The sequence below is a fragment of the Colletotrichum chrysophilum genome, assembly GCF_026319265.1.
Source record: "Colletotrichum chrysophilum strain AFK26 chromosome Unknown scaffold_66, whole genome shotgun sequence".
Lineage (NCBI taxonomy): Eukaryota > Fungi > Ascomycota > Sordariomycetes > Glomerellales > Glomerellaceae > Colletotrichum > Colletotrichum chrysophilum.
This window is the reverse complement of record NW_026517353.1, coordinates 109285-135441: the sequence shown is the minus strand read 5'-3', so window position 1 is coordinate 135441 and position 26157 is coordinate 109285. Positions and strand designations below refer to the sequence as shown.

The 26157-nt window shown below is 51.3% G+C and overlaps 9 protein-coding genes across 9 annotated transcripts; 3 read left to right on the top strand and 6 right to left on the bottom strand.

Moving 5' to 3' along the window:
• Nucleotides 1-453: 453 nt before the first annotated feature.
• Nucleotides 454-1761, bottom strand: COL26b_007915 (uncharacterized protein; the record flags this gene model as incomplete). Its single annotated transcript, XM_053180694.1, has 3 exons — nucleotides 454-884; nucleotides 938-1538; nucleotides 1591-1761. 3 exons carry the CDS (start codon nucleotides 1759-1761, stop codon nucleotides 454-456), a joined length of 1203 nt encoding a protein of 400 aa, XP_053035373.1.
• Nucleotides 1762-3584: 1823 nt separating this feature from the next.
• On the top strand, nucleotides 3585-4694 carry COL26b_007914 (uncharacterized protein; the record flags this gene model as incomplete). The annotated part of the gene is made up of 1 exon (XM_053180693.1): nucleotides 3585-4694. The coding sequence occupies one exon, from the start codon at nucleotides 3585-3587 to the stop codon at nucleotides 4692-4694; it is 1110 nt and encodes a 369-aa protein (XP_053035372.1).
• A 1242-nt stretch (nucleotides 4695-5936) lies between these two features.
• Nucleotides 5937-7043, top strand: COL26b_007913 (uncharacterized protein; the record flags this gene model as incomplete). Its single annotated transcript, XM_053180692.1, has 1 exon — nucleotides 5937-7043. One exon carries the CDS (start codon nucleotides 5937-5939, stop codon nucleotides 7041-7043), a length of 1107 nt encoding a protein of 368 aa, XP_053035371.1.
• A 229-nt stretch (nucleotides 7044-7272) lies between these two features.
• COL26b_007912 (uncharacterized protein) lies at nucleotides 7273-9362 on the bottom strand (the record flags this gene model as incomplete). The annotated part of the gene is made up of 2 exons (XM_053180691.1): nucleotides 7273-8204; nucleotides 8261-9362. The coding sequence occupies 2 exons, from the start codon at nucleotides 9360-9362 to the stop codon at nucleotides 7273-7275; spliced, it is 2034 nt and encodes a 677-aa protein (XP_053035370.1).
• A 1097-nt stretch (nucleotides 9363-10459) lies between these two features.
• COL26b_007911 (uncharacterized protein) lies at nucleotides 10460-11019 on the bottom strand (the record flags this gene model as incomplete). The annotated part of the gene is made up of 2 exons (XM_053180690.1): nucleotides 10460-10504; nucleotides 10555-11019. The coding sequence occupies 2 exons, from the start codon at nucleotides 11017-11019 to the stop codon at nucleotides 10460-10462; spliced, it is 510 nt and encodes a 169-aa protein (XP_053035369.1).
• Nucleotides 11020-11244: 225 nt separating this feature from the next.
• Nucleotides 11245-11725, bottom strand: COL26b_007910 (uncharacterized protein; the record flags this gene model as incomplete). The annotated part of the gene is made up of 3 exons (XM_053180689.1): nucleotides 11245-11384; nucleotides 11433-11646; nucleotides 11705-11725. The coding sequence occupies 3 exons, from the start codon at nucleotides 11723-11725 to the stop codon at nucleotides 11245-11247; spliced, it is 375 nt and encodes a 124-aa protein (XP_053035368.1).
• Nucleotides 11726-18071: 6346 nt separating this feature from the next.
• On the bottom strand, nucleotides 18072-19613 carry COL26b_007909 (uncharacterized protein; the record flags this gene model as incomplete). The annotated part of the gene is made up of 1 exon (XM_053180688.1): nucleotides 18072-19613. The coding sequence occupies one exon, from the start codon at nucleotides 19611-19613 to the stop codon at nucleotides 18072-18074; it is 1542 nt and encodes a 513-aa protein (XP_053035367.1).
• Nucleotides 19614-22582: 2969 nt separating this feature from the next.
• COL26b_007908 (uncharacterized protein) lies at nucleotides 22583-23900 on the top strand (the record flags this gene model as incomplete). Its single annotated transcript, XM_053180687.1, has 2 exons — nucleotides 22583-22873; nucleotides 22926-23900. The coding sequence occupies 2 exons, from the start codon at nucleotides 22583-22585 to the stop codon at nucleotides 23898-23900; spliced, it is 1266 nt and encodes a 421-aa protein (XP_053035366.1).
• Nucleotides 23901-24235: 335 nt separating this feature from the next.
• COL26b_007907 (uncharacterized protein) lies at nucleotides 24236-25083 on the bottom strand (the record flags this gene model as incomplete). The annotated part of the gene is made up of 2 exons (XM_053180686.1): nucleotides 24236-24639; nucleotides 24705-25083. 2 exons carry the CDS (start codon nucleotides 25081-25083, stop codon nucleotides 24236-24238), a joined length of 783 nt encoding a protein of 260 aa, XP_053035365.1.
• Nucleotides 25084-26157: the final 1074 nt, after the last annotated feature.

Below are 26157 nucleotides of genomic sequence, written 5' to 3'. Positions count from 1 at the left end.
GCGCAGCTGGATCCAACCGTGAGGGTAAACACTAGTCTTTGTTGGCCGATTGCTGTCATTGGGTCCTGCGTGGTTGATGAGGGGCAAAGAACATTTTTGAGGGAAAGACTGGGGCATACTTTTGCGTCGATTGGTTTAGGAAACATCCGGCAAACATCTGTATTACTTCAGCATATTTGGGATGAGGAGGATGCTGCGCCTATGAGGTCCGGGCCGTGGAGTGTCTGTCGCGTGATGAATGAGCACCAAATATGGATTTCGTTTGCTTGATTGGGGTTACGATGGGCGTTGGGATGCAATGTTGGGTTTAGGCATTTGGACTCGGAGTCAACGCAGGATAGATACCATTAGACAAAAGAATTTCGCTTGAACGTCGCATCTTTACAGTCCAGTGTGCCTAGTTGGACATTTTGTCTATCATTATTCTGGTTTCCGGGACACAGTCCTGACCGTCTACCAGCCCTTCCAGGGTACCCAGGTGTCCTGCACAACATCATTCTCGTCGACCACGTAGTAAACGTGGAACGCCGCGGCCGTAATGCAAGAGTGCTGGACATAAACCGTCAACTTCTCGCCAATTTCGAAGTTGGCCTCTATGTCCCGGCGCTCCGGCTCAGCGTTCTTGGACCCGGGGGCCTGGACCTCGCCAATGATGCCGTGCTCCTGAGACATTCGTACGATAGCCCAACCAGGCTTCCCCACTGGGTTGCCGAACCCAGGGAACGCACCCGCCTCTTTGGAGAGAGCGACCGTGCCGGCGTTGATGAGTGCCTCGTTGCGCTCCGGATACACGCTGCAGACCTCTGCCGTTATCCTGACGGCCTGGTCTTCAATCGACACCAGGCCGGTAGCGACTTGCTGGAGGTCATTGGTTGGGAAGTTTCCTATTGAAGGTCAGTAACTATTTCCCGCTTGGGAAACATGGCAAGGGGCTCACCAGCATGCAACTCCAGAGTCACGTTAGACGGGATGGCGGTCTGAAGAGTACCGACAACATGCGCCGTTGGTGTGGCGCCCACGGACAGAGTCAGTCGCTGTTCCCCGACGATCAACTTCGCCGCGCTGATGACCCCATTGACCTCATCAGCTAGAACACCCGCCGCCTCTTCTTGCGTCTCGCATCCATACGAGTGGCCGGCATGGCAGTAGAAACCGTACAGTGACACAACCGAAGACTCATTCGCTCTTTGAATGAGTTTCTGCAGACGTTCACTGCTGAGAGGAACGCCCGCGCGCTTACTGCCGACGTCAAGCTTGATGAAAATGTCCCACGGTGCCTGTGCGTCAGCGCTCTTCTTTGCGGATTCTTCCAGAAGATCGATTTGCTTCTCGTGGTCGACCATGAGAAGGATCTTGACCGATTTCCTATACTCGCTCAAAAGAGGGATAACGCCTGAGCTGACGGGGAGTCCATAGAGCACCTCCTCCAAAATCTCCTCTTTCGTCAGCGGCAGCAGGCCCCTGATTTCTGATAGTGTCGATGCGACTGTCTTGTTGAATTTGCCGTCTCCCAACATCAATCTCGTTACTTCAGTGCTCTGAGAATGGTCAGAAAACCTCAAATTTTCGTTAAGAATGTCCAAGACTTACCTTGAGCGTCTTTACGTGAGGTCTGAAAGTAACCCCTGCCTTCTCGACATCTTGATGCAGCTTGTCCACATTTCTCTTGATGACCGGGAGACTGAGCACCAATGATGGTGACGGCAGGTCTGAGACCTTTTTGCCAATGAAATTGCGGTGGTTTTCCAATCCAAAGTCCATTGTGCTTGTGTTTGCGGCCTTTTTCGCGATTCTCTGGCGAACTAGTACAATGCCTCGGGCTTCAGGACTTAAATACCTTTGGTGACTTTCCCGCGGGTCTGTTATCGCGGGGGGCTAATAGAGAGTAAGTGGGGGGATTAGCCCCAATTGTTCCAAGATTGAAAACACTATGCAGTATCTAATGGTCTGCCAAATGACGAGTATCGCAGTTATCCGATCTTTAACCGATATAGTTGCATACGTTGACCAGCGAGGGATTTCACTGTGCACACGGGACCGCCGAGAACGGCCACGTCGCTGAGCCGGCACCTTTACTCTCCGGGTGCGGTTGCTTGAGCGCGGGAAACAAGTCCGACCGTCCGTGGTTTTTTGACCAACGACAATCATCAAGACAACTTGAATATGATATTCGTGAGGATTTCCACAACTTCACCCAGTTACTTGCGGCCGAAATGATGATTTAACAGGGTTTAATTGCGTCCATATACAGGGTCGACTAATGAGCAAGGTCATGCATAGGTTTTACTTGCATAAGTGTGCATAAAGAAATAGCTAATCTAAGTTCTTATCCCCAGTACTTCACTCGCCCTGTAGCGAACAGGTCGGCACCCCAAGAGGCTACTCAGCAACGGCCACGCGCCAGTCTCAAAACTCTCCCGATCGAAGTTTTGGACCAGATTTGCGAATACCTTCATGAGGACGACCATGTCGCTCCCGTTGTGGCTTTTGCCTTGGCCTGCAAGGCGTGCCATGAGGCAGCTAAGCACATCCTGGTTCGCACTATTAAATTCAGAGTTTTCCAGAGGCAAGACTTCGACCACAGGTATGGGGTGAAGCCGGAGATACAAGTCGCCATGTTCCATCGCGATATTCAATTATGCTCTGACGCCCTCCATCGCGACGGAACCCTGAGTTCAGTGCGTCGCCTCGTCGTTGACGACGTACTCGACTATCCCACGGAAGAATATAAACTTCGTGAGATATGGCAGCAACCGCCCTTAAACGAGTATGAAAAGCGCAAAAACAGAGCCGATTTCGACGGGTATCTTTCGTATCCGAAAAGAAACCGCGAAGACTTACATTGTCTTGCCAAGGCTCATAATACCGGGCTTGATATTGAACATCTCTGGGCTCCACTGGTCGCTCTCGTCCGTAAGCTGTCCGTTTTGACCGATGTTCAATTCGGATGTTCCGCCCCGTTTCCGCGGTGGCTGCTGAAAGCTCTGCACGAAAGGCCGACCACGTGCAGGCTTTGGATACGCAATTTTCGTCTACACAGTTCCGAAGAGTCGTTCCGCAGCGCCAAATGCCTCGACGATGCTGACTTGGAGCTGGCCACCTCTCCTTGTCTATACGGTGTTCGATGCTGGTATGGGCAAAGTGAACTCAAAGACGACACAGAGGACACGCATCCCGGATCAGGAAGGAGAGCAGCCAACGCGACGGTGTTAGGTCTTTTGACCAGAATCTCTCCCAATTTAAAGGAGGTTAGCATGCTGTTCTCACAATCCCCTTCCACTCCGCCGGTGTTTTTGGGCCCTTTTCAACATCTCCATGAGAATGAAGTGAAGGAGACCGCAGGTTCTTTGTCGTCACTGCGCATCAAGCATGGGAAGGATTCAGAGGATTCATGGCTGTTGCGTGGCCCGCTCGAGGCATGGAGTAGGCGTACCGATTTCGCCCAGCTACAGAATCTCTCCCTCTGTGCTGGAGTGACTATGGAAGCATTCCGACTCCTTGCGACTTGCAACTTCCAGAAATTGACATGCCTTGACCTGAGCGTCGAACGAAGGGTTACCGAGATCAGACCATATCAACGAGCAATGGAAGGCTTCCTTCGAGGACTCTCGTCGCAGTTGCGCACTCTGAGAATAGATGGCGGAAGCCCTCTCTACCGACTTCCTGCTGGCTTGAGCCATACCTTGCAGACATTAGACCTGATGAAGGGCACCGCTGAGCCGCTTAATATCGGCAATGTGCAGCAGATTCTCGCCGAAAGTCCACACATTGAAGATTTGGCTCTGACAATTGCTCGCACCAAGGGGGATGCGACCGAGGTTGCCTTGTACAGGGCCCTGGGAAAGTTCCTCAAGCTCCGCAGGTTGCGAATTAGGCTGAAAGTGGTGAGGCCAAAGATCACGCGCCGAGTGGGCGAAAGGCTAGGTCTTTACAACGATCCTTACCTTGAGCGATGGAAACATTCTTCCAATGCCTATGGTGGAGACTCTGACTCTTCGTCTGGCTATGGCACACGTCACAACTCCGACTCCGAAGTCGACGATCGCGGAGACACTGACGACGAATACCCCGAAAACCCCAACGATGAGGACAAGACACTCGTTGAGAGGCTTGAAGAACGATCTTGTCTTCCCCCTTGCATCGAGAACAATGAAGATTTTGACGATTCGGAAAGCGTGTACACTCCGTACAAAAAGGAGTTGGTAAGAGACTATTTCATCAATATCGCAGTTAACGAGACGTTGGTACGGTCCATATTTGATGTCGTGTCAAGAGCTGCTGGGCCTAGGAACACGTCCCCGCTGCAAAGCTTGAAGGTGTCGACTGACGGCGCCCGCGACTTTGAGATCATGGATCAACGGCTTTGGGAGTACCACGTACCATGGAACACGGGTTGGACTGTTGAACGTGATCCCTGTGACGTCTCGAAGACGGTAGGGCGGGCTGACGAGTCGGGCGCATGGCCGCGTCGGTCACCCGAAGTGCTCTTGGATCGGAAGGCAGGGGGGCTGGATCTAGTTCTCCGTCGCCTTTGGGAAGTGCAGGAGGAGGATGACGAGGAGGATGAGGATGAGGAAGAGGAGGAAACGGAGGAAGAAGCGGCGGAGTGGGAGGCAATGACTCAGGAAGAGCGGATGGAGAGAATCGGGGAGATTCATGAAAAACTATATGAAGAGGGTTGGCATCCATATTAGGGACCAAGGGGCCGATTGAACTGGAAAAGCTTCCAGTTGGATCTGAAGCATTGATATAGGGGGTTCGCGGAGCTTTGCATCAACACTTGTACTTTTCGGTTGACTCTCTTCCTTTCGAGTCATCAAATTGCAGCTTTTGACAGTATTTAAAGACGTTACGCACTGATCATAGTGTCTCAGTCTCTCAAGGCCAGGCGTGAAAGATCCATATCATTCTCCACTGCCGGGTCATTTCACTCGATGACGCAGTTGCCTTCTCTGAAGCAATGGGATTGTCAACGGGTCTCTACCTTACTAGGTAAGCTATATTGAGTATGTTCCGGATTATTTGTCTGCATCATATAGACCCCATTTTGCCAACCATGCATATGAGATCGATCTGCTCAACGACTAACGGGGCTTTGTTAACCGCCAGCCAAGATACCCGGAAGTAACTCGAATCAATAAAACCAATTTCATGGAATCTAAGCCCTTCACGTTCACAACGTGCAGCTGATCTTGTGGGAAGAAAGATCACACGGCAGGGCCACTCTGCTTTGTAAAGTTAAGCGTTGACGTGCTTTGCGGGGTTTGGCTGGCAACTTGTATCGGCCTCAGCAGAGGCCAATCATGAGTTCCAGAACAATCTCAGACAAGTTGATTTGTAAGTCAGTGGCAAGATTAACGCCGGGTCGGACTTTCCTGCGCCTCCTGATCATTCAACGGGCTCAGATTGTTGGCTAAGCGCCGGTCGATTAGACATGCGAGGTGTGGGTGGGTGGAAACAGACCCTGCGGATTGCGTGCGACAATGAAGCGGGGTAGAGCCGAACTTGATGTGCTGCTGTTGGTAGTTTCAGAAGTCGTCGGTGTGTGGTATATGTTCCGGCGGGCTTCCGGCGAGATCCGGGCCTTCACCGAGCGGGCTCCACATGCATCGCCGAAGCTTTGGTCACCGGTCGCAACAAGCCCGACAACGCCAGCGACAACTTTAACCAAAAGCTCTCGTCAACAAAGTAGACCAGAAAAACGATCATCATCATGCTGCATAGATAATCACTCAGTCTGGACCGACATGGAGTTGAGGTGACATCCCACTGGAGAACCGCCTTGCCGAAATCGGCAATGGGTGTAAGGCGTGATTCCTGTGCAGTTGTCGTCATATCCAACGACGGATGTATATAGACCACGGTGCACATCATCTTCAACACTAGTGTTTTGAAGAATCTCATGCAGTAGTCTGACACAACACTTCGCACACAAAATGCCTACCGAGTTTATCAGCGTAACTTTTCCCAACGCCTCGACAGAGATCAACCCGATCCCTGGCGCGGGCGTTGATCCCGAGTTCCTGGTCCGCTATGCCAGGTCACTGGACGACTACGGCTTCAACTACACCCTCGTTCCCTACGGCTCTGACTCATTCGACCCCTTCACTATTGGCGCGACTATTGCTGCCGTCACAAAAAATGTCAGCGTTATCATCGCCCTAAGACCAAACACCCTCTACCCCACTGTCGCCGCCAAGGCTCTAGCAACTCTCGACCAACTCAGCAAGGGTCGCGTCGTAGTGCACTTCATCGCTGGAGGCAGTGATGCGGAGCAAGCCAAGGAGGGCGACTTCCTCTCTAAGGACGAGCGCTACGGCCGTCTCGAGGACTACATCAAGATTCTCCGTCGCGCGTGGGAGTCTGATAAGCCCTTTGACTGGGAGAGCAAGTACTACACATTCAAGAACTTCACCAACAAGGTCCGTCCTACCAACGGCACTATCCCAGTCTCCGTCGGTGGCTCTTCAGATGAGGCGTACCGCATTGGCGGGTCCTTGGCAGACATCTTTGGTCTTTGGGGCGAGCCTCTCAAGGAGACAAAGGAGCAGATCGATCGCATCTACGGGGAAGCGGAGAAGGCTGGCCGCAAGGACCGTCCCCGTATCTGGGTCACCTTCCGTCCTATCGTTGCTGAGACGGACGATCTCGCCTGGGACAAGGCTCACCGCACGCTGGATGCTCTGAAGGGCAATATTGCTGCGGGACAGGGCAAGAACGGCCAAGACGCCAGTGCTGGTCAGCCCCAAAATGTTGGTTCACAGCGTCTGCTTGATATTGCCAAGCGTGGGGAGGTTCAAGATCGTGCTCTGTGGTACCCTACGGTCACGGCTACCAACGCACGTGGCGCTTCGACGGCACTTGTCGGCTCACACAAGACTGTGGTCGACTCTATCCTCGACTATGTCGACCTCGGTGCTGAGTTGATCTCCATTCGTGGCTACGACAACCTCAACGATGCCATTGACTATGGTCGCTACATCTTGCCGAGCGTTCGCTCTCAACTGGGTGGCCGTGAGAATGGCGCCAATGGAAAGCAATGAGTAAATGATGAGACATGATATCAGGTGCGAGGAGGAATAGGTGTACGAGACTATAGAGACCAAAATGAAATTTGAGTAAATATTCACACATCATAGGGTATCATAACCCGCTGAATTTTCGACATAGTGTGTTTGATCTTCCCGATTGGTTTGATTATCATGAAATTCGTCAACTATCATTACATGCCATCGTTATTGAAATCCCCCTTATTGCCAGTCGATATAGAGTCTAAGTGATGTAGACCGGCATACGGCTACCGAACACATCGCTCTTCTCAACTTGGATATCCTTCCCGTGGAAATCATGCAAAAGTAGCCAGCACACCATGCGGAACACCAACATGCACCAGATATCGCTGATCTGTTGCCCTTGGTCTTTTGAGAGCCCGGGCTCCAAGGAAGCTTCTGAGGCGATTGACCTTGCACCTCGTTCCCTTCGAGCCTGCTCGTGCTTCAAATGACGGCAAACTACTTCAATGACTCTCCTTCGGACTGAAAGCAGATAAATCTCGACCAAGACCGAATGCCTCTCGCTCGAAGAGGCTGAGTCTAGCTTCTGGAGTAGAGAAATCTCCTTCCGACTCTCTGCGGTCTCCTCTTGTGTCTTTGGCATGGGTGAGGCTCCAGGCACGACAAGCTCTTGAACCACATCCTTGGCACTCCTGCCACCGCTAGCTGGAGTTACGACAACGGTTTTGTATTCTCCATCCCTATCGTTCAAGATACGCAGCACCTCCTGGAAGTGGACGCGTACAACGTTTTGAACCAACGTAATGCGTTCCTGGTTCTTGAGGAACTCGTCGCATTTGGCGATGGCGGAGTGGAGAGACATGACAAGGTCGTTGGAGAATATCCTTTCTTCGACATTTTGAGTGCGCCTCAGGATTGCCTCCGGCCCGTCGCGTGCCTCTAGCTCCTGAAATTTGTCTTCAATCTTGGCAGCTTCCTTGTGAATGGTGGCGACGGATGATCCGACTTCTTCACTGAACATTTCGTCGCTGGAAGACGCTTCCTTCATGCCGTGGACAAAGTCGCCTAGAAACGTGCGCAGTGAGAATGACTTTCTATCCCAATGCCAAATCGTTGGGTTGGGGAGCATTCGAAAGGCAGTGCCGGGGATTTGGAGGGCGACGCCGGTCATGCCGAGAAGCTCAAATGCAACTGGAAATATGTTAGCTTCTGGTAATAGCGTCGACGGGGTCTTGGATATGGCTTACTAGGAAAAAGATGGGTGTGCCGGGTATCAGACGTCGGCTTTCGGAAGTACTTGACGGTGTTGGTATTGCAGCCGAGCACAACAAGAGTCTCTGCAATGGCTGACATGCTTCCTAGTTGCAAAGTACCAATGTCCTTCGGTTCGTCTGTGTACTTGTGGTTGCTGCTATTTTGTTGGCGGAATATCGTTGGGCAGTAACCAAAGCAGAGCTCCTTGACGCTGTTGTGAGGGACAACGCGGTTCTCATGGAACCAAGTCGGCCCCGTCTTCTGGAAGGTAAAGACGACCCCCAAGTCATCCACGTCGTAACCAGTGATCATAAAGCCGTTTCCTTGAGCGCGGTAGCGATCCTCGTTTCTGTTGAACTCTTTCCAGTAGATTCCCAGCATAGCTGCCATCTCGACAAGATGTGAGATGGTCGTGGTGGCGTATGGCTTCTTCATGTTGTCGGGCATGCTGTCCCAGGACTTCTTCTTCCTCTGCATGCCGACGGTGAGGGTGTACGGGACGAATGTGCTGGTCGGATTGGGATGGCACTGCGTCTGTTCTTGCCATTGTGGGGTGTGGCCGAAATACTCGTTGTCCTGCCATGTTCGCGACTCCTTCTCCATGCGCTGGATTGCCATCAAGAGCCCCAACCAGTTGGCGAGTTCGTTGTCGACGGTATGGATAGCCTGTCGAGTGTCACCAGCCCGCAAGCTCTTGTCGATCTGGTTATATTGGTCTTGGTCCCAAGTGTACGTCTTCTTGTAGCTGTCAGGCGTTCCAACCATGTAGGTGATTTCCTTGTTTTTGTGCTCTCCCAACGGTCCCCTCGGGTTTGTCGGGGGCGCGACGAAGATGACGGGGGTCTCGAACTCGACCTCGAAGCGGAATTCGTACCATTTGAAGATGCGCCGTGTGAATTGCGCCCAATCTCCCATGACCTTTGGTGTGCATGATGAATACCCCGTAGCTGACGCATAATACTGCTGTAGCGCTTGGAAAATGGCAATGATGAACGCGAGGACGGAAATAACCAACGCGACAACGGCCACGATCAGCTCGAGGTCGTCGTCTTTTCCGCCGCCTCCCCCACTGCTGTCAGTGCTGTTCGACGACATAGTCGCGGCACTGCTGACGGATTAGACTCTCTCCAATTGGCCGCTTGAAAGGCTTAGACCACTAGTCCTCGGGATTGTTGTCGCTGATTCTGCTCCGACCTCATCGATCAACGGCGAGCTGTGTTTGCGCCGGGCGGGTGAGCTGAGAGAAAGAGGGAGATCGTTGGATTTAAGGAGGCTCTCGGCGTCTTCAGCCGGGAGCTTGCTGAGACAAAACATCAGCTCAGCTAGGCAGCTACAAATCGGTTTGTGTACCCGCTAAATGGTTCGCTAAGGACATGCAAGCCCCTGTTTACCCCCGGTGGCAGACGTGATTCAGTTGGTGGTATTCGACATGGGTGTCATGCAGGGCTGTTCAGCTTGATGGAACTTTGGTCATTCGTCCTCACAAAAGCTCGCTGGCGGTGAAGGTAGATCTCTTAGGCACGTTAGTTGTCCGGCTGGCTGTTAACTAAGTGTATTTAGTCTTCCATATCGACTTACTAGCGTCAGCGATCGGTTCACAGAGGCGTCCAGATTCTTTTCGCGTGGACTCTTCCCGCCGCCGTCACCGAATCGCGGCGGCAGTGGCATGGCGGCAACAGCCTTGTGAGCTGTTGGATGGGAATAAGTCAGCGCTTATGCAAAGGACTGGTCTGTTGGTGGTTTGTGACGGTTGTTGGTTGGTTGTGTTCACACCAGGATTGAATCCTTCATCGATCGTGGCCCTTTTGCGAGCGACACACCATTGGCTAGAGCGGTTTTTCGGCTTCCAGCCCCAACTATTTCTACGAATGCCGACATCCGGCAATGTGAATGGCTGCACACACGTGATGCAGAATAAGATCTTCGCACCGAGATCTAGAGACATTCGTTGTCAAAGATTGAACAAAGTTTCGGGACTCAATTGCGAAAACTGGAATTACGAATGTGTTCAATAATTGGCAAGCCTCCTGATCCTGTGCCAGGTCTAACCCAGCCACCGTGGCATCTAAACAACAGCCAGGTCACACAACCTAAGTCTATTAAACCTCTCTGTAACCAAAGGCGCGTGCGCGATGAGGCAGCATGCTCAACTCTTGAGGTTCAGGCAGTGTGGTCCCACAATCTGGGATTGATTATTCACGACCTTCTACCGAATGTCCCAAAATAATATCTGCAGCCTAGACTGGGTGTTAGCAAACTCTCTTGATTCGGACTAGAAAATACTCACCTTCTCTGCAATTGCGTACACCGTCGCTTGGGTATGCGCCGATGGCAACAGGGGCATGATACTCGCATCAACGACTCGCAAACCATCAACACCATAGACTTTCAACTCAGCGTCCACGACGCCACCCAGAGCCTTCGGGAGCATTGCGCAAGTTCCTACATAGTGGTACTCCGTTGAGGTGACCCCTTTGATGAAGCTCAGTATGTCCGCATCGCTTTCGGTGGCCGTTCCCGGAAGCGTCTCGGTTGCGCCTAGAGCTTGAATGGGCGCAGTCGCCAACAGTTTCCTGTTAAACCGCAATGACTCGACAAGCACCTGCCCATCGTAAGGATGGGAAAAGTACCTGGGGTCGATGGCGGGAGGTGCAAAGGGGTCTGATGACGTGATTGATACCGTTCCTCTGCTGAGTGGATGCATTAGGATATTGACGACTGAGCGACCTCCGTCAACGTAGAGCAGTTCCATTGCGGCGGTGGAGCCTTTCGAATGCATCGACGCAATCAACCCTGTCTGCTTCTCATAGCCAGCAACCACCGTACTGTCGATACTGTCATGTAGACATTGTGTAGAATTCGCCTCAATAGACGAAATGAGGTTGTTAGACAAATCGGCTTCAGTGAAGTTGTAAAGCGGGATGAAAGCGAGCGCTTCCGCAATAGTGTCAGTCCAACGACCTGGCAACGTTTGCGTTTAGTCAGCGCCTTTCGAGAACATGCAGTACAAGTGGTCATCGAGCAGCTTACCTTTTCTCTCAGCATAGTAGAGGTCCCGTTGCTCAGCGTCAAAGGTTGCATTGTCAAGGTCAGAGTTTGCAGAAATACCGGGGTTCACTGTCTTAAAGTTAGTGAGAACAGCTTACAGCAGGTGAGTAAACCGACGTGACGCGAGAGTCAGCCCAAACGGGTGGTCCTGGAGGTTCTCGCCTACCCCAGGCAAGTCGACCGTAACATTAATCCCGATACTAGTCAATAAAGAAGCTGGGCCAATCCCGGACAGCTGCAGAATCTTTGGGGAGTTCAGAGCACCTGCTGACACAATAATCTCCTGGGTAGCAACAGCACTCTGGAGAGAGCCATCGGTGGTCGAGGAAAACTGTTTGCGCGACGTTTCAAAGATTAGCCTTACTGGGTTGATTGGCGAATAAACTTACCTCGACTCCCTTCGCAATCATTTTCCCCTCTGTCGTATCAAGAATTATCTTGGTGACTTGATGTCCAGTCAGCAGTTTCAAATTGGCCCTGGTTGATGTAGCGTCAAAGTGAGCTGTTCGGGCACTTGATCGCGACTGATTTCGATGGTCAACCGAGTGCGTCGTAAGGTAGGCCCCAAGAGGATCACATCCTTGATCAATCGGCGAGGTTATGCCAAGGCCATGCATCGCGTCGAGGAAGTTGGCTGCATCATTAAGTTTTGTACTATCCGCGACATGAGGTCGAAGAAGCTACTCACTGTTGTTTGGATGCGACCATGCGAGATAGCTTGACTGCACTGGCCCTTCGTATCCATGGCAAGCTGGGTCGTGCGTCAGGCCGTAGAGTGAGGCATGCTCTGGAGTCGCTGCTGTGAAGGTCTCGCTCTGGCATTGCGTCATTAGCAAACGAAGTAGGATTGATGATTTGAAGACATGAGTTCAACCTTCTTGAAGTACGGTAATAGGTTCTCGAAACCCCAGCCTTCGTTACCAAGTGCAGCCCAAGAATCATAGTTCGACGGCATCCCTCTGTCGAAGATCATCGCGTTCACAGTACTGCTGCCTCCGATGGTATGCCCTTGAGTCAGATTGACAGTCTGCCCTTGGAGAAATGTTTGGGGCACCGTCGTCAAGTTCCAGTCGTATCTAGTTCCAGGGGCGAAGCCAGATGCTCCTGGATAAAATCGAGGAATCATGACTGCAGCTTCGTAATTGTCTCTGTACTCATAGCTGTCAGAAACGCTCTGACAATTTGCTTCAATAAACAGGGCACACGAACAGGGACCCAGCTTCAATAACAAGCACAGTATCTATGATCGGGCACGGTTAGCTGTCAAACATCAGCTTCAGTTTGAACTTGGATCAACCCCACTCTCCGGAACTGCAGATAATCTTGAAGCTAGAGTCATGCCCGCGGTTCCGCCACCTATGATTATATAGTCATATGTGTCCATGACACTGGAGGCTTGTGCCGCAGAGGCAGTTGCCATCGCGAGGGCCATCCAAAGCCATTGGGAACTTGGCGACATATTGACGGACGTGATGAACACCTAGTACCATCACACCTGAAAAGTTCCAGACCGGGTGTTTTTAAGAAGCTCAAGTGAGCGAAGGTCGGATGACGCGGGACCAATCCGGACCTTGAGTTCGTGCGAAGTAACCTTACCAAACCTTAAAGCCTGGCGGAACTGGGGTAAGAACTATCCCCCTTGCCATTCTTGCTCATTTTCTAGACTGCGATTGGACCGGCACGGGTTCATAAAACTTTCAGGAAATATCAGAGTATCATTGGTCCGTTCCGACAACGGCTTGGGAATGAAATTCTGATTACCCCCTTCTTCCCCCTCTCGAGTTCACGTGGCTTCAGCATGGCACAAAGAAATCTTTTGAACGGTAGACTGATCGTCGGATTTTAGATACATTAAGTTTGTATAGGCACGCGACGATTCAACGCACAGAATTTTCGTACATTTCTCATGACAATGCTGCTGTTCCAGGTCGCAGTCCATCGCTCTTCCAAGCTATCTACATTCAATGAGGATGCTGGTAGTCCTGAGGTAGCTCTGAGATAGTAGAAACGACAAGTAATTACTCCAAAAATAGATAAGGATTTATAAGTATTGGTAAATCATCCGGGGTTGGGGTGATTCTCATTGCCTCCCTAAGTTACGAGGTGTGCGTTGGCTGCTGAGCATGCTACGATGGTGTCTGCGGCTTCACCACCATACATTGTACCTCTACGTACATAAAATTGTGTTTCAGTTTTCTCCCACTCGGGCGCATGAGTGAATGGGTGGCCAATGAGAGATGTACCATATTCTTTCCATTGAATAGACAGCCACACTAAACCCCATGAAACAGCTTTTGTGCTCGACAAGCCTATCAAACGAGTAGTTGTACTGATGATCCTGTCGATATCAATGTCGAATATTCAGCTGCTACGTGCCAGAATAGACGGACTTCTTGAACCTACTCAGAATGCACCGCGTACCGCCTTATGATCGCTACATGACCAGGCTCGTCGAAGGACAGTCTGAAAGTAGTTAGTCCGAAGGCGAGGTGCGTCGCCCCTTTCCAACCAATGAAAGGACTCAGTGCAAACATGGTTCGTCTTATCCAATAATTGCGCTTTACACCACGTTCGTATGTTTCTACAATTCAGCTGCGGCTGAGCCATTCTCACCTGATCTTACACTTTGTCGTGAACATCACGAGTAGACTACCGACTAGAGCTGAATCAAAGACCGTCATCCAAACCCTTCCCTTCGCTCGCAAGAACAACCATCGGCATCGAAAAATTAAGGCAGGCCTCGAGTCTGTTTGCCATGAACACCAACAACAGCTACCGCTATGGTTCCCTCGCAAGCGCTCGATCCATCCGCTTGGTCATACTTCATTCCAGCACGAATGCCGATGCACCTCTTGTGTGCGACTTGATTGAGGTCAACTTAGACAGTCCGCCTGAGTATGAAACTCTGTCTTACACCTGGAATGATGAGTCACCTTCGGAAAGCATGACAGTCATGTCTACGAGCTACAATTGCCAGACTTTGCTTCTTACGCCCAACTGTGCATCCGCCTTGAGAGTTCTACGGAAGCGCATCGTCGGCGGGACGGTAGCTCAGATTGGACTTTGGGTCGATGCGATATGTATCAATCAGTCATCCAATGCAGAGAAAAGCACACAAGTCGGGATGATGGCCGAGATCTATAGCCGTGCCTCACGGGTCATCTTATGGCTCGGGATGAGCTGCGCACCGCCTGATCTCAAGAGCCTTTGGATGATCCAGCTACTTCGCTTCCTCACGACTAATGGCTACGAGCCTGAGTGGCTTGTCCCACTCATGAAGTGGCTGCACCCAATTGTTGGTAATCTAGTTGCCAAAGGCAAGGAATTTCACCAAATTATCTTCGCACTTGATTAAGACATGACTGACTATTGATCATGGATGTAGGTCACAGAAAAGAAATCATATCCAACATCTCTCGCGCACCGTACTGGTCTCGAATGTGGACTTTACAAGAGTGCACACACACTACTTCCGCCTTCCTTTGTGTCACTGGCCAGCTGTGCCCACTCTCGACCGTCCGCGCCATTGCATATCCGAACATTTTTGATCATCAGGTCAGCAACCGATTGTATCTCCATTTCAGTCTTCTTCAATCCCTGCAGTACGTCAACACGTCGCAGCCGCCCCCGTGGATGATGGCCCTCTCACTGCAAAACATGCTTCGAATGAAGGCGTCGGATCCGCGGGATAAGATATTCGCCCTGCGAGAACTATTCCACGGTGTTCTTCAAGAGATCCGTGTATCTTACGACCGTTCGCCCGAAGAGCTATGTTCCGAAGCGACTAGACTGCTCATCACAAAGCACCAGAATCTTAAGGTTCTGCTGCATGGATTTGTCCAGCCTAATTCCCCGACGCTGCCATCTTGGGCAGTCAACTGGGTTGCAGAACCAACTAGCGTCTTGTCTCGTCGGAGACTTTGGGAATCAGCGGCGTCGGAGGTCAATGCTTGCAATGGCGCTGAACCGTCAATCAACTTCAGTGCCGACGGCCTGAGACTGGTCATGAAGGGAACAAAAATCGACAACGTCGGTCCATGCATCAGTCAAGAACTCCATCCCGTGGATCGAGCCAATGAAGAAGTGAGGGCCAAGTTCGGATACTCATTTCCGGATTTTATTACCAAGTCTTTGAGCACAAACGCGATCAGTAGAGATGGGTTTACAGCTGGGTTCAAAGAACTGTTCAAGATTGAATTGGTGAATGACGAATTGAAGCGACCCGCTTCGGAAGAGGCTTGGAGACTACTTGACAAGCAGACAAGCCCGGAAGAAATATGGGAACTCACCAAATACAACGAGAACGTTGCTACAGAGCTAATAGTCAGCTCAGCTGGCGGAGCGCTGTTCGTTACTGAGTCGGGCAGGCTTGGAAAAGCGAACAGTGAGATACTTGAGGGCGATTTAATCTGCGTTTTTGCGGGGCTTTCGGTGCCATTAGTTGTCCGACCCCAGGGGCCATATTTCGAAATGGTATCTCCTGCACTTGTCCACGGAAAAATGCGAGGCGAGGTGTGGCCGATTGACAGGGGCCAGCTAACTGAGTGGGAATTTGTATGACCAAATAGTCGGTATTGGTGGACGTGGAGCATCGTTGACCGTCGGGAGACGTTACCATTATTCGAGAAGGAAGGCGATTTCTGGCGTCCTCGAACCCTGTTCATCCAAGCCAAGGATTCAAAACCGATTTTAAGTTTCTCGTTAGGTTGAGCTCGTGGTGTCTTGGGGCTGGGAGACGGGAAATCAGATTTCGCCGGCTGGCAATGCGGGCACGGGCGACTTCCGTGGGCTGGGGAGAGCTTGCTTCTCGCTTGTCAGTGTCGTTCAGTGATCGGACTTTCGCCGATTGTGGCCGATCGAACTGCAGGTAATTGAACGTTGGGTCAGGACCTCATCGCAGGCTGTGCGGGTTGTTCATCGGAAAGGAAACATTTCACATACTTATCAGACTACAGTTCACTAGAAAAGCTTAGTAAGGTATGAGATCGACAGCTTCAATAAATCGACATCTTCAAACTCTTCATCGAGCCAATCAATTTTTCAGTCCGTGACGTTTATCATGTCCTATGCCGCTCGGAATCGGCACGGAGAATAGTGCTTTCTCATTTGCAAGTACCCCAGACGACTGTTGCCATATTTCGAAAGCGAGCCGTTTTACCGGTAACGCACGTACACCCGGATACGCGTAAAGTCTATTCTCACTAACAATAGCCGGGATGCTTGAGGATGTACTGGTTCATCTGGTAGATATTATGCTGGATGAATCTGGTGCGGAGGGTCGCCCCATGAAAGATTCTAGAATACGATCGGCATGATTAGGCCAAGGGATTGGAGGTTTGGGATAGTCGGCTCCCCCGGGGCCTGTTGGGGGCCGTCATGAGTCGTGATACTGAGTGTGATCAGGCCGGTTATGCGCCCGTGAGCGTGTATCCGTAACGGCTCCCTGTTGCCGCCAGTATCAAGGAGTCTGGCGAAACAGTTGCCTGGGGGTTGAACCTTACCACTTAGCGAATATACCGACCTGCACTCTACAGCTAGTTCTTTTTACGCCCTACGGACGCTTCATCTGCCTTTCCCCTCGCCTGTGCCGACGTAAAGACCGCCAGGTTACTCAAGACAGGGCGTCTTTGCGCGACTCAATCACGACGCCCGGACCATTTGTTTGACATCTTAGGAACATGGACGCATCATCTGCACAGCCTCTTATGAGTAGAAAAGAACTTTATGATCAGAATGACCAGTCGCTATTCGGACTGATTAGTCTGCCGAAGCCGTACGTCGGAATATCTCCACAGTGAACGGGATTTGAAAATGCCTTGATACGAATGTGCTACCAAATGTAGCATGGTTCCAGACAGGGGTACACTTGTTAGACTTTCCCAGAGTCTCGTAATATCCAGCTTCTATTGTTTATCAACGCACTCCATATAAAGATTAGTGTCTCCTCGGTTCATGTCAGCGATGTTGATCATCGCATCCCTTTCGCTGCAATCTTTACACCACTCTCGTTGCCACGAGTACTCTCTCGCTCTTCGTCAACGTTTCCAACATGAAGGTTCAACTCTTGCCGCTCGTTGCTCTGTTCGCAGCTCAGGCTTTCGCCGCGTGTGGTAACGGCGAATCCGAGCTCTTCGACCTTCAGGTCACCGACGGAACCAGCCAATGCAGAAACTTTGGTTGCTTCAAGGCTTGCACCTTCCCCGATGGTAGCGGGTCATGTAACGGCTGCAGCCAGTCCGTTTCTACAGACACCATTCGTCCGCTCGGCGGCAGCTACTGCTGCAAAGGGCCTCTCACTGGCTTGACAAATACTTGTGTTACTTCTTGTCCCGCAGGTTAGTAGCCAACCTCCCGACGAAATGCGAATCAAAAGGTCAAGGCAAGAACTGATCCGTGGGTTTCACGCAGGAACGAACAGCAAGCGAGCGATTACGTCCAGCGAAATGAGGCCATTTCAGGCCTGATACCCACCGTTTGATATTTCTGTTTCTGGCCACCTTGATGGAGGCTTTTGAACATCTTTCGGGAGGATTAGCATAGCGATGATATCATTTATAACACTACTCTACATACGTTGAAGTTGCAAGGTTTCCCACCGACGATAGTTCACTGTACAAACGCGAATGTCACTCCAGGCAACCCACTTGGAGCTAAGGTGAATTCAATGCTACAAACATACGGCAAAACGTATTCAGGCGCCTCTAGCAATGGTCGAAATACTCGACAAGGTATACCAATGGCAGATCACATTGTGATCTAGACCATTCTCACAGCCTTTCGCCGCCGCGGTTCCAGGATAGTTCTTCCGACCGGGCCCTGCTCCTCATCGAATCCCGTTGTACGATCAAATATCTTTCGCCCGCGCAGCCAAGTCTCGTCCACGGCTCCCTTGAGTGTCTTTCCTTCGAAGGGGGAGACCTCGTTTCGGAAGAACATGGTGTCGGTGTTGACCTCAAAAAAAGCTGTATCATCAAAGACCACCACGTCAGCGTCGAATCCCACGCCCAGGTCACCCTTCTCCTGTTCCAAGCCAACTTGACGTGCCGTATTCGTACTCGTCCATCGGACGATATCCTCGATGGTGATACCTCGAGAATCGGCCTGTGTCCAAAGAATGGAGAGACCCAGGCCGAGACTGCTGACACCTCCCCACGCACTGAAGAAGTCACCATCCTCGCCCTGATGGCTGTGCGGGGCAACAGGCAGTGACTCGGGAATCAACTTCAGGTCCGGTGTGCAGGGCGAATGGTCTGAGACTACGGTCTTGATGACACCGTCGCCATTCTCACGCGAGAGCTCCTCCCATAGAAGGGCCTGGTTGGATAGGTCGCGAGCTGGAGGGGCTGACTTGCAGCGTGTGTCTCCCTCGGGAACCTCCTCGGAGGCCAGACTGAGATAGTGGAAGCACGTCTCGGCGGTGATTTGAATGCCACGGTCCCTTGCCTCACGCAACATAGGGATGCCCTCAGCGGCAGACAGATGCACAATGTGCAAGTCCAGATCGGGTGCAATATGGGCTTTGGACAGAATCTGACTGATGGCGTAGGTCTCCAGCGTTGGAGGTCGAGAGCCCAGATAGGTTTGGTAGCTCGTGAGAGGACCGGTATATGGTGCGCCAGAGCCGACGAGTGTCACGTTGGGAGGTACCATCTCCGCATGGAACATAACCGTGGTAGGCGAGCCGGCAAGGGCATGCATAGCTGCTTCGATATCGTTGGGACCGATGGCTGGGAATTCGTCCACGCCACTTTCAATGAGAAACCCCTTGAACGAGCGTACACCCGCATCGACTAGAGACTTTAGGTGCTGCGTATTGTTGGGTATCAGACCACCATGAAAGCCGACATCAACCCAGCACTGGCCATCGGCCGCCTTGACTTTGGTCATGAGGTTCTCGACAGTGGTTGTTGGCGGAAGAGAGTTAAGAGGCATGTCGATCAGCGTCGTGACACCACCCGATGCGGCCGCTCTAGAGCCGGTCCAGAAGCCTTCCCATTCCGTCCGTCCGGGCTCATTGAGATGGACATGGGCGTCTAGTAGGCCAGGGAGCAGGAGCTTTGGTGAATAGTCTGTGTAGGCGGTGCCTGGAGGGAATTCGGAGGGTGATCTGACGGAATTGCCGATTGAGATGATTTTGCCGGTTGTCGTGTTGACCACAAGAGTTGCCTCGCTCACAGATCCGCTTAGGACGACGCGGGACGACGCAAACACGAGGAGGTCTGACGAAGAGTTGTTCGGGAGCAGGGCCTGAATGCATGTCGCAAAGAGGACCACCCCGGAGAGCCGGGGTAAAACCATGATGGAGGGAGATCTATATCGGTTGCTGCTGTTGTCTTCTTGACGACGACGGTAAGATGAGAGTGGCCTAAATCAGCGTGGCCGGACCGGCCTTTATATCTATCAGATCTGGGTCCCACATGGGGATCGTGAGAAGGTTGAGCTATATTCTGGTCCGATGTTCCCGAAAAGACAGGTTGAAAGCATGGAATCTCCCGACCAGGATCTTAGGGTCTCCTGGCAGGCTTGGCACTCTAAGGTAGGTATTTGAATGGAGGTGTGCCAGTAATGTGTGTGTCGGTGGCTTGAGGTGGACTCTTCTTGTATCTGGATTTGAATGATCTATCTTCCGTCCAGGTCTATTCTCTTCTTGGCAGGGCATGAGCTTTCTTGTCTTCATTCTGTTCATGTTCTTCTAGCATTCCGTGCAGATTTACATTTTGTCACAGTTGATCGTGTATAGTAACTGCTCTAGTCGTCTTCCTGCGACATCCACGCATGATGAACTCTAGTTGCATACGCGAAAGGTGTGGGATATGATGTCTGTAGCTTCGCTCGGATGCTAGCTAAAGACTTGGCATGACACATGGGAGGTTCAACTGCAGGCTTCACTGAAGGCTTCACTGCAGGCCTCACTGCAGAGTAAGTAGAGAGCAACTGCGCAGTGGCTGCTGATCAGCAGACAGGGAAATCAAGTAGCACTCCGAATTTTTCCGCAACTGGAGGCTCAATATTCTACCAACTCCTATTTCTTTTCGGTCAAGGTCCGCTTGTATGGGCTGCTGCGTAGCTCAAGTGGGATGGCTTCAGTGCCACAAAAACGATCGAGTCGGGAGGCGCCGAGGATCGCTGAGCGGCATCAACTTACTTATTCAACTATTTGGGCAATCCTTCCCGCAGCTGCATTGCAGATCGCGATTTTCCAAGGAATGTCCGTTCCTTGCAGGTAGCCTAACATTCCCTTTGTCGGCTTGGCTTTGATATCCCGTCGGTTGCTCAGATATTGACGTCCGTCGAGTGTGCGGGGTGCAGCCAATCAGCTTTCGGATCGCGATTCGATCGAGTAACAAGGAGCTTATTCTATCGAGTAAGCCGCAATGGGGACGACGGGGCTAACTGGGTCCCGCATAATTGGCGCCGGTGGACTTGGGTTAATGATACTGAGCTCAAGCAGCATGAAAAAAAAAGAGAGAAAGGAGAGAAGTCCGGACTTATTGCACACACGCTGTCAAAAAACGTACACGGTCAGGATTAACAGTAAGATACAATCTGTGTGAAACTCATCGCATTACCAGTCAACGAGATGAGAGCTACGCACCAACAGGCTGAATAGCCTGGAGCTCTACTAAATCTGACTGATACAATCTTAACCAAGTCAGACATTCTCTCTATGTTCTCCGATGATCCCTCGTTTTCATTGCGGGCAGCAATTGTTAAACCCGAAGCCAAAGCATGACTGACCTAATAGGTACCTTATGGGTAGTAAGCATTATGTGACGATTCGTTCTGCACTTCAGTCATGTCAACAAAGCCAATGTTTCAGTATCTAGTAGACCAGGCCTGCAGGCTGTGTACCCACCGTGGAACTGGATTCCAAGCTGCCGGTGAGCATGAGATCTTCAAGGCGTTGTATCGCATACGAGCGACCCCATCAAGGCATGGCTGGGAGGACTTGGCAAATCGGGTATCTCCGCGGACGTGTCCGTATGGGGAACTGAGAATTCTTTCAACTGGTTTTGAACACAGTCAAATCACGGTACTAAAGAATGGAAAACGTGCCCTTCAATTTTTATGCTGAGACCTCGCATGTAGAACCGGCACTTTTGATATTCTCGGAAATATTTCACAATGTTGAATCAACACAATCACGTTTCTGGTCCGCGAGAATCAGTGATTATGTCTTTCCGAGTTGTCAATAAGGCGGATAAGTCCTCATCCGCATGCATGATCATGAACAGTGGACCACTCCGTGGCAGCCTTGAGACCCCAAACGCCTTAATTACACTTCGCCCGAATAGCATGTTTTACGGCATTCCAGGATGTACGATATCAAGAACTTTTGCGTCAATGACATCAATCCAAAACCAGTTGGACATTCGAGCAATTCTCTTCAGAAGCGTGTCCAATGGCATCAGCAGCATCATGCACCTCGACCTAACTTACCGCATCGGGAGGCTCGTCCCAAACGCTCAGCCAATCATGGTTGCAGAACTTAGCGTCGTATTCAACTTAGCCAGCTTCTATACCCAATAAGCGAAGTCAGCTCGAATTGCCATTTCAGAGTGGTTTAGTGCTGACACGCTACCAATCGCTTCGGGCCACGCGGTTCTTTTGCAACATGATTACAAAAGCCTCCGATGGAGCTGCGCGCGCCTCGAGCTGAATCTCAACACATGGTGCACGTCCAAAACCACCACCTTGAATGTCAACAACTGCTTTAAAAGCGCTTAACTTGTTCATTGGGAAAGTTTGGTCGAGAATTAGCCAGTTGTCCGCATCTCACACTTGACCACCGACCACTTTGTCGCCCTTCGTACGCTCACCATCAATCTTCTGAAATTGGTTCTGGCATTGCTTGTCCTCGCGTTGATTCGAGGCTTTATTTTCCCCCTTTCTTCCGTTGTTTTGACGTCCAACGGCACGTGGGAATCATGGGACGCGCGCCAACCAGCGGTTATTGTCACACTTGCCGACGACGACGAGTAAAGTGTGGTAGGCAATCCATTCCAGACTAAAGTCCCTCTACTGTGACCTAAGAACATGAAACTTACCACACCATTACCGCAGATAAGGGCCGTCCCGAGTGTGATCGCTGCCTTAAGTCTGGCCACAGATGCCAGGGGTATGAGCTGCCCCTGCGTATGCAGAACCTGACAGTCGGCGAGAGCAGCGGCAGCCAGCAATTAGTCCCGGTGCCTAAGCCGGCGGTGACGGCGCTAGTCCGGTCTGACACGACAAGGGAGCTGCCTTTGACTGCGTTCCGCGACACCATGGCATTCTCACACCTGCTCGCTAACTACCGCTGGGGCCCGTTTTGGAAGCCGTTACTGCGAACATCCATGTCCGAAGCGTCCACGCCAGCCGAAAGGGCCCATTATCGAGCCTGTCTGGCTACTGCTCTTGCCTTTATGGGGAAAGCCGTAAATGAGCCGAAGATGCTTTCAGATGGGTACGAGATGAATGGCGAGGTCATCAGAGGCTTGCATGGGGCTCTGCTTCAACAGTCGAAGTCGGAGATGGCGCGCTGGGCTTTTACGATCATAGTACTGTGCATGTATCAAGTGAGTACAAGACTACCCGCGGCCTTTCAACAAGATCTGACAATTTGCCCAGTATGCCGTTGAAGGGAATGCCAATCTTCCCCACTACTATGGTGTTGTCCGGGTCATCGAGTATTGCGGGCCAGAGTACTTCCAGCAGGAGCCCATGTTGACAATTTACCGCCAGATTAGGGCTCAGCATGTAAGTGTCACATATTACGATATATCTGTTGAAAGAAACTTGGAAACCCCCCACAAAACCCGGCGCAAGCTCACGAGGTCATATGATGGCCAGTCCTGCAGTTCCTTCAACAACAAGAAACCCTCCTTCTTCAACATAGAGAAATGGAAGACTATCCCTTGGATGAAAACTCGCAAGACTTCGTACGACATCTTGATAGATCTGTACATCGAACTACCGGGCTTGGGGGCCTCGCTGGGTCCATCTTCTGCTACTCTCTCAGAGGACGACAAAATCGAGGTAGAAATGGGGACTCGAGCTCTGCTCGCACGGTTCTACGAGTGGCGAAGGAATTGGGAGCTTGCCAACCCTCAAGCGGCAGCAGAAGTGTGGCTTCCAATAACTGCAGACGACGTACCACAGGCTTGGGTGAAGGATCTTTTGTCGAAAGCGTTGGAGGTTCAGACGGCGGATCAGGTGACCGATCTCTTGGTCTATAACTCTGCCTTGATTTACCTCATGCATATGCTTTACGCTCTGCGGACGGGTGACCGTCGGCCGCAGCCCTTCCCAATGGATATGGACGCCACTGTGCAAAAGACCGCTAGAGACCCGCTTTACATACCGGACGAGTTGAAGTATCAATGGCAGCCAGCAATCGAGGCGTTGAGGCTGATGCGGCTTGCTCCAGGATTGTTGTCTATCAGCGACTGCTCAGTCATGGTCCCTGTCTCGCCCATCGGCATCATCTACAACTCTCTGCTTGGGAACGAGGGGCTTGGACGTGTACTGTTGTCCACAATGAATAATCCCGAGGATTATGAAATGGCGGGTCTTGAGCTTTCTGTCTTTCGCATCCCAGAGTAGGTTTAGGTGGGGGGTGTCCTTCAAATGGTCACCACAAAACCATGCATACCTTTTCATGCATACGCAGTGAGTGTGAGAATTAGCGTACTTGATCGTAACCAATTCTTTTCTTCGTTAGAAAAAAGACTTTGACCTGTCCATGAAAGATGATTCACTTGTTTAATTAGATCTGATGCACAGAAACAACCGTGATAGTTGAGATAGACACAGTGTTATTTCGGTGGTACGCCTATAAGATTGAAGCATAGTGGAAGTTGAAATACAAACAAAGCGATCAACAGTCCCTCCTCCACAGCGTTTACAATGCCAATCCACTACTATCTCCCGACTGAAACTCAGCAGTTGCTTCCGGAACAGGTGTTGTAGTACATATAGACGTCCTTAATGCGGAAGTTTGCAGTCTGTTTGGGGGGGCCAACACTCCAGCCAGGGTCTCCGTTGGCCCAGTTGTTAAACACCCACGGGGCAGCAGAGTTGGGCACATCACTAGTGGTGTTCCAGATTTGCACACCATCTACAAACCATCGAACCAGGCCCGGGGTCCAATCAAGACGGTACTCGTGCTCGGCGCTTGTAGCATCCGAGGGTGGAGTGACTGCGTTGTAGGTCTTGACGCCGTTTTGGTCTGCATCCTGGTTGGTGAACCAGAGCTTCCGGGTGCCTTGGTTGCTTAGCGAGTTGGGATCCGAAAGCCATTCAATATCGGTCTCCTGAGTGTCATTCTTGTAGTAGAAGATGCCTAAGTCGTTATCAGTTGATGGGTTCAGACAATTTGAGTTGAAATAATAGCTGAGATGTTTTTACCATTGCAAACACCAGCAGGTTCACTGAAAATGGCGACGGTTCGAACAGAAGCGTACTTGATGTTCGCAACAGTAGTGACGACCTCGCCACATTTGTAAGGCTGGGCAGTTTGGCCACCAGGAACTATCAAGTTAAGATAACCACCAGATACGACGGCATTGGCAGCTTCGTAAGTGTGTGTCCCAACAGAGTACGTGCTTCTGTACAGCCCACTCGGAAGACTAGTTCCGGTCGCAAAGTTGAAGACGGCTCTGTTGGCAAACGTGTACTGCCCGTCAACGACATATGATGAGCCGCTGACAGTCGGGGTCGGGGACCTGACCAGAGCGTAGGCCTGCCCTACGGCGAAAGAAATAGTTGCAATGGTAGAAAATCGCATGATGCGGACGGTCGAAAGGATGATGAGCTTGTCTGTAATGCCTGAGCTTTGATGCCGAGCTAAGATATTCAGTTATGTTCGTGAGTAGAGAAGTCCAACTACTTATAGTTGCCATCAAGTCCCTAGCCTAGACCTGAAGGATTGCGGAAAGGCCGATGGCCATGCCACGATGAGCATCCTTCGCCAAGTCACATCAGGTGTGGAAGGACGAGGGTTGCCTCCTTCTGGATGGTAGGACCTTGATCGGGCCTACTGATCATTGATACTATAGAATCCAGACTTTCTCGTGATGGCGTCACTCGAGGAGGCACAGAGCCTCCCTTGCGTCGTCATCACACACATCAGGGCGGAAGTGCGAGACAGCCAATTGAAGAGCTGAGTTGACCATGGAGATTGCCCCTGCAAAGTGTGATCAGGCAGAGGCCAAGGCTTCCCAGCCCCAATGGGATATTTTCCGGCGGTCCAGCCCGCAATGTGCCGGAGCCGAATGGATCGGATCGTTGCATCGTTAAACCTGAAAGGCCCAAGAAAGTCGACGAACGCACGCCGCTTTTCCGGTATGCGTTTTCCTTCTCCCTTTGGTGGACAGTTCGCAACGGTTGGTCCCGCATTCCATGCCGCAGAAGGATTGCCAAGTACGTGATGGTCAGACAACACTGTCTAGAATAGGTGTCTAGAATAGGAAGGTGGCCAAATTCCTCTTCTGGTTTCCCAGCTGTCGACTCTGCCTGCAAGAGCTGCAGACAGGAACCCTTCCAGGCTGTCTTACTTTGGGGGCGATGACAAGTTAACATTACGACATGTCAGACATTTGCATTTCTGGTAAATCGCGCACCATTGCACTTTACTCGCTTCCCCAACGAGGCTTCTAAGACCCATGAGCATTTTAGGCGCCCTTGGCGTGCGATGAGGGTTCCTGAATCGAAGCTTCGGTCGACGCTTGCCATCGGCCGTAGGAGAACCTCGTGCGCACTGGAGTGATGGAATGATGTCAGTTTGACTGATCATCGAGCTTTAGTCGGCTCTCGGCGGCAATAATCTCAATGTTGTCTTGGGATGATGGGTAACGAATTG